This window comes from Lotus japonicus, chromosome 6 (assembly GCF_012489685.1).
Source record: "Lotus japonicus ecotype B-129 chromosome 6, LjGifu_v1.2".
NCBI lineage: Eukaryota > Viridiplantae > Streptophyta > Magnoliopsida > Fabales > Fabaceae > Lotus > Lotus japonicus.
In genome coordinates, this window is record NC_080046.1 from 20,520,971 (window position 1) to 20,527,865 (window position 6,895).

At 37.9% G+C, this 6,895-nt stretch overlaps 1 protein-coding gene across 4 annotated transcripts; it reads right to left on the bottom strand.

The window, feature by feature from the left end:
- Positions 1 to 639: 639 nt before the first annotated feature.
- On the bottom strand, positions 640 to 6,895 carry LOC130724555 (uncharacterized). 4 transcript variants are annotated; one of them, XR_009014567.1, is made up of 6 exons: positions 6,721 to 6,895; positions 6,445 to 6,581; positions 4,974 to 5,076; positions 4,236 to 4,416; positions 3,341 to 3,809; positions 640 to 1,005 (listed from the first exon to the last, which is right to left on the bottom strand). XR_009014567.1 is itself a non-coding variant. In XM_057575821.1 (5 exons), exons 2-5 carry the CDS (start codon positions 6,520 to 6,522, stop codon positions 957 to 959), a joined length of 411 nt encoding a protein of 136 aa, XP_057431804.1. In that variant the 5' UTR covers positions 6,523 to 6,581; positions 6,721 to 6,893; the 3' UTR covers positions 640 to 956. The 4 variants fall into 4 exon arrangements, 3 of the variants coding, with proteins under 3 accessions (XP_057431804.1, XP_057431802.1, XP_057431801.1); XM_057575821.1 differs by lacking the exon at positions 3,341 to 3,809 and having other exon boundaries at positions 6,721 to 6,893; XM_057575819.1 differs by lacking the exon at positions 640 to 1,005 and having other exon boundaries at positions 3,113 to 3,809; positions 6,445 to 6,573.

A 6,895-nucleotide genomic window follows, 5' to 3' on the forward strand; every position in this document is an offset into this window, starting at 1 on the left:
CGGTGCGTGATGGAACTCCGGACACGGCGGAGCGCGGCGCAGCCACCTCGCGGTGGTCGCGAGTTGCGTCGGTGACAGAGAGTTGCGACGGTGTCACGGTGACAGCAAGAACAAGGTCGATGAGAAAGGCAAAGGTGGAAAATTGGCAATGGAATCGTGGAAGAAGGGGAGTCGATACTCGATAAGGAAGAAGAACACGCGCGTGGGATTAAAATGTTACCATGAGAGAGAAGAACATGACATCTGTAAAGTTAGATTGAATCCTAAACGTTGATTTTAATCAGATGGTTATTATTGAATCCTCTCACCTCTCACAATAGCACACTCCTCTCACCTGATATGCTCCCTATATATATATATATGATATATCTTTACTTTAGGTAGAAGTACGAAAATTGGGGGCCGGTCCTCCCACTTACGTCGGCAAAGGACAAAAACCATATTTATGGAAAAATATAGGGACTAAAAACTTAATTAAGCCTTTATATATTGTAATTCATTAGAAAAAAGTTTTGAACTTAAAAAAAAACTATTTTTTTCCTTCCGTGAGGGTAAAGTTTTCTACTTCCGACAATTCAGATTTTGAATGTGCAATTCGGAGAAAAATAATATGCTATTTTAGGTTATGCGAAAAAGTAATACCCATCCTATAAACCTGAGTGCTGGTAATAATATGAAGCCTGATTGGTAAGTCAAATTATGACAATGCAGTATAATCATAGACTATAACTCTAAAAAATACTAAAACTTCAAGAGCTTGAAGGCTCTCTCTCTCTCAACTACCACCACTTTCTCTTCCCCTCTCCCACCTAATTTCTAATTTTTCCTCTTCTTTCATCATCATCCCTCATCTAAGCCTAAAAACATTCCCCCTTCCAAACCCAACCCAGACACCACTCCCCATCCCTCATAAAGATAGGCTAGAAATTTCAAGACCTCCAAGACAGCTAAATCTTTTACTCGCTGCTAACAACTTTCTGCTTCTTTCTTTTGGAAGTTGGTGGCCTGCAAAAAAATATAAAGTTGCCATAAATACACTGTATTAAGCAATTACCTACACAAAATCACAAAAAGTATTATCCATTTCTTTTAAAATGTGAAATTGAAACAATGAAAGCATTAGTTCATAATTAGTTCAACTGTGATAAAAATAAAGTTGAACAGGTAATGATTAAAGCTTAAAATATATTTTTTTAATTTATATAATATATTAAACAATAAGCTAACATATTGATAAAGCACTATATATTTATAATCAAGTAACAATTATAAATGTTTTTTTGGATATAAGAGCACATGTATCGTCAACATGAGCCAATCTTGTGCGAAACATGGAAGCACTACCTCTTCCAGTGGTGTTTTCCATACACAAGACTCGAAAGCAATGCCTTATAGGGAATCAGATTAAGTGCTATTTGAACCAGCTACTCACTGGTAGTAATAATGACTACATAACTAAAACTTACAGCTAAATAGTATTTTATTATAATATTTCACTAGTGTGCCAAATTATATATATACCTAAGACATTGTTAGCCTGTTGGTTTGTAAGCATTTTTGTGATGACTAGAACCTCAGTTTGACTACCCCCGAAGGCATTGTGGAATTTCTTGTGACTAACTTATATCAGCTGGTCATGCACCAAAACATGCCGGTTAACACTAGTTCAAGTGGTTCCCAGCCGGTTTAATGGTTTAAAACCTGGTTCTTGAATCAATAATGGATTAACAGATAAGACCACTGATCCAGTCTGTATTTTAAAACAGTGTTATTTTCACATAATCGGTACCTACGGATAGTTTAGAAGGAAGTAAAGGAGGATTGGCACTGATAATGGAAAGAAATAGAAAGGAGGGATAGCAAGAGGAAAAGAGGAACAGGTACGTCAAGTGAGGAATCTAGGATATAATAACATACTAAATGTAATAACTAAATGATTCTTTCAAAAGACAATTCTAGTAAAAGATCAGGCAAATAAAATGAAAGCCTAACCTCATTAGCTTCGTTCTCTTCTGTTTATTCAGTTCTATTTGATCACTAAAAAATTTACTTATAGACAAGTGTCGTGCATCCTTCATAGCCGTTGAGTTGAGAGAACTGGAAATTTCTTCGTATTATGGTTAGTGTTTTACTTCTCAGTTTTCATGTAGATATGAACAATATGCTGTAAATCCATTGGTAGACTAGTGATGCCAAATAGCGGTTATCGCGGCGCAATAGCGTAGCCCTCCTAGGGCTCACCACTATCCGCTATTTGTCACTATTTTCATTATTTCCCGCTCTGAGGGCATAGTGTATTTTTGGATTTCTGATATTTTTCGTGATCCCAGATTAACAACATTGTGTATACCAGAGTCTATAGACATACACGAAGAACAACTTGCACATTCATTTTAATCTGTCTCCCATGACTACATGACTTCAACACAATTTAATTTACATACAATCACTTCAACAATTTATACTACTGATTGGAGGGAGAATTGAGGACGATATTCTCCTCTTAGGGTCCTTGTGGTGTTGATATGGGTACCTCTTTTCCTAGTCTTTTGGAGCTCTCTTTTTCTGCAGCTTTTATAGGGTTTTTTGGCAGCTTGGGTCTTATGTATGTGGGTGTTCTTTTGGTCAGCAACTGTTTTATGCTCTTTGGAGGTTTTTGTGTTCCTCTTTTTGGCTGGACTTCCCTCCCCTTCTTGCCTTATGAAGGGTTTTTCATATTTTTCTGATGATATAAAATCTTTTTGGTTTCAAAAAAAATTAATACTACTTACTGATTTATATTTGGTTCTTATTAACATTAAATGAAGGCTTAAATAAGTTTTTGGTCCCTAACCTTTACCAAATGCTTGGTTTTCGTCCCTCGCCGGAGCAAATGTGGGTTTTAGTCCCTAACCTTTGCCAAAAGATTTGGTTTTCATCCCTCCGGAGCTCTGGGTCAACGCCGGAGCTCCGGTGGCCCATGTGGCACATGTGGCAATGCCACATGGGATTGATGAGCTGATTTGGAATTTATTTTTTCATTTAAATTAAAAAAACCTAATTAATTTATAAAAATTAATTTTTTTTTAAATTCTAAAAAATAAAAAAAATCTAAACTTACTTATCTTAATTTTAATTAAGTCATTAATAGCTAGAAACCCATGAAATTCATAATAAGTATCAAGGACCCATCAACAACAACAAACCCAGAAATTATCACCAACAACAAACCCAACCCAGAAATTATCAAACTCTATCTAAACAACACCAACAACAACACAATATACCCCATGGAATAACCCATCCTGGCGCCAATCCTCTGACCATAATCTAACTGTAACAGTACTACAAAAGCTTTTACCTTGTTCACACTGGCTTGCTTCTCCCTTCATCTTCAACAAGTAAAAGCTGCAAGCTTTTTAACCCATCAAACTCAGCAAACCCATCACTGCCACCACCGCATGTCACCGCCCCTCCCTTCTTCCAAATCTGCAGAAACAGGCGTAGCGGAATGGCCAAACACCGCCACAAACTCAACAGGTACGACTGCGATCCTTGACGCCACCACCACCAGATCTGTGCTCTCACCGCAACACAACCACTGAGAAACGAAGAGAACACGACCCAGGAAGGAGAGCACCTTTCATCTTACCCCAACAAATTCATATTAATCTTGTGCTTCTCTTCTTAGATCCGGAAACAAACCCAGAAATCGAACTCACTCATCTGTTCTGGGTTGAAAAGCTTGAAACTTACACCTTTTTCTCATTGAACAAGGGCCAAATCTGATCGGAAGAAAAAGATAAGTGGTGTTGGGGTGGAAGTTGTCACTGCAGAGGAAGGAACGATGGTGAGAGGTGGGGAGAGAGGAGATGAAGAGATTAGGGGTAATTAGTGGGTCAAGAAGATGAATGATAGGATCTGAAGTGGGATTCGTTCAATTAAATTGATTTAATCCAGATCTAATGATTTTTTTTTACGGTAATGATTTGTTTTTTCTTTTTTAAAAATTAATTTTTTTTAATTTAAACGAAAAATAAATTCCACGTCAGTTCATTAATCCCATGTGACATTGCCACATGAGCCACCGGAGCTCCGGCATAGACCCAGAGCTCCGGAGGGATGAAAACCAAATTTTTTGGCAAAGGTTAGGGACTAAAACCCACATTTGCTCCGGCGAGGGATGAAAACCAAGCATTTAGTAAAGGTTAGGGACCAAAAACTTATTTAAGCCTTAAATGAACTTGATAACGTACCTTCTCAGAAATGTTTGTATATCAGCACCAACATTCATACTTAGCTCGTCAATACTTGCAGCAACCTCATTATTACATTGCAACAAGTTGCAAGCCTCTAAAAACGCGGTAGATTTCACCACATCTGGAATAAGTGAGGAATCTTTTACCTCTGCTTTGAGATGTTCCATCAAAACAAATGCTGCATCAAGGTTCATGTGGTAAGAAAAATCAGCTTTTTAATTAGTTTAATAACCAGTAACCATATATCATCTAGCTAGCTACTAAGGCAAGAATTGGATTCATGCACCTGATAATAAGAATTCCAATCAAATGCAGTTAAAAAGTGAAACCAATTCAATTTTAATTCTCAACCATTAAAAATTGCAGGCACAAATCAGGGAGGGTTATGAATTTTGACCATAATACTTCAGCAATTCATTGTGTCTAAGCAACAATCAGTCAGGACAATACATAACCAAGGATAAGCAAGAGTCCTTTGATTTCAAGAGAAGCAAGCAAAGAACACTGAGCTGTAACTTAATTCTTGTTACATTCCCAATACCAGGGATACTCCTTCTGTTCTTTGCTTTATATTGAACTGTGCCTCACACATTCAGGATCAAAACCATATAATAAAGTAAAACCAAAAAAGTAATAGACATATCACTAAGATGAAACTCTTAAAAGCATAAGATTTTGCAGGCATGATCATGGAACAATATGCATCTGAAATTTTACAAAAGCACTGCAGCATACCAATGACTCGAAGCATCTTAAGGTCAAACTTATTAGCCAATTCCTTACAGCCTATCATTTTTGCACGCCGAATGATCAACAGTTTCAAGCTAATGAGCATATCCTGCAGAAATTTCACATTTTGAATATCAAAAGTTATGAACTTACATGAAAAACAACTTAAGTGGGCACACTCAAAATTCCTCAAACACACACAACCCAGCAAACTGTAACGGGTCATCAACTACTCCAGAAATATCACATTTTGAATATCAAAAGTTAGTAATGTCAACTCCGTTGCAACTTGAAACAACAACAAGCACTATAGAGAAGCCGTAAATGCAACATTATCTCAAATATATTAATCGAATGGCAAATAACTATCCTAAAAAATAGTGGGCATCCTGATAGAACCAGAGATGAAAAGAAGGGACTGAGAATATTATTGAACGAAAGTAGAGCAAAAGCTCAATTACAGATGAGCATGCACTACCGAGAGCCCCAGCTCCTACCAGAGAGAAGAGTCTCTCCTAACCAACTCTCATACTGACTCACACACTCCCTTAACCTCTCCCTTCATACCCAAGATTCCTATTTTCCTTCTTCTACAATAAACCAACCATGTAGTGGGCCTTTTTGAAATCTAGCCCAACACCTCTCCCTGATTCTCATTGTCTACGGGTCCAGGTATCCTATCACATCCTATTCAATCAAATGAACCACAGGACAACAAAAATAGCATACTGCTTCAAAACTTTTGCCTCCTAAAATGAACAAAGAGAAAGTCCTTCACGCTGAAGGGGCACACACAATTTTCATTCAACACGTAAAAACCTCATTCCAAAGAGAAGAAATTACTGCAAAAAATGTTAAGAGCGTGATTTCGTCCATACATTGTAATTACGAGCATGATTCTGACATAGAACTTTTTAGTAAATGCCTAGAGCTCAAACAAACCTATATGCAATCAATCTAATTTTCAAGGTATATCTGACTCGCCCAAGGAAAGGAAAAAATTGATTGACTCAAATTCCTCGCCCTTCTTAACGAGACCAACTCGTGTGTAAACGACCATCTCGAAGGCAGGCCAGATGGAATAAATAAAGCGCCCTATTCAAAGGGTCTGAAGCCCAGCCCTACCCTAAGGGTCAAATCCCCTAGTCTCAGCTAACCTAACGAGCTTCTATCCGGCCGGTGCCTTGTTTTGCCGAGTAATGAATGGCATAGTACTGAAGATTGGGTACTCCTTTAGTGTAAAAGTGACAGTTTTCAAAAAATTTAAAAGTATGGATAACTAACCACACATGAGTAAGTGTCAACAATGTGAATGAATGGTAGTAGCACCTAAGATTCCATCCTCCACGAGTACTGAAAATTTTTCCCTAGAGCTCAACCTAGTAACTTATTTAAAGTGAAGCACAAACACTAAGAAAATAATATCTAATACAATTACAATGATGTGATCCATACTGTTAATGAACAAGAGACTTACAATCTCTGATTCCGAAAGCGAGCAAAGCCAAGCCACATCTTCAACCCTAGTCTCGCTACTGTTATCCAATTCAACCATGATTTTCAGTCTTTTCTTCGAGTGTCTTGTTCAAATTGAGGATTGCACGACCTGAAGTCCTATTAAAATCGTTTCAGAATAAACAAATTCATATGTTCCAACTCATTATAATCAGATTATGCTCTCTCTCTCTCTCTCTCTCTTTCTCTATCAAGCAAAATCAAAGAGTGTAAACAAAATAAAGTGATAGAGTCTTACCTTTGGCAAGTAACAGGGAAGGGAAGCGACAGTGAAGACCAGGAGGAAGGAGGATACGGCGGTTGACGTGCACGTTGTCGTCGGCAGAGAAAACGCCGGCGCTGGCGGAGGAGGAAGATGAAACCTGCCGCTGGCAGAGGAAGATGAAACGCGCAAGGAGAATGAGAGAAGAAGC

What these genes read in the sequence shown, in the direction of transcription:
- LOC130724555 (XM_057575819.1), bottom strand. Translation starts at nt 6,522, where the DNA reads ATGGTTGAATTGGATAACAGTAGCGAGACTAGGGTTGAAGATGTGGCT. An exon ending in CGCTTTCGGAATCAGAGATT is followed by an intron (nt 5,077 to 6,444) that starts GTAAGTCTCTTG and finishes AAATTTCTGCAG; the next exon opens with GATATGCTCATTAGCTTGAA. An exon ending in ATACAAACATTTCTGAGAAG is followed by an intron (nt 3,810 to 4,235) that starts GTACGTTATCAA and finishes CTTCCTCTGCAG; the next exon opens with TGACAACTTCCACCCCAACA.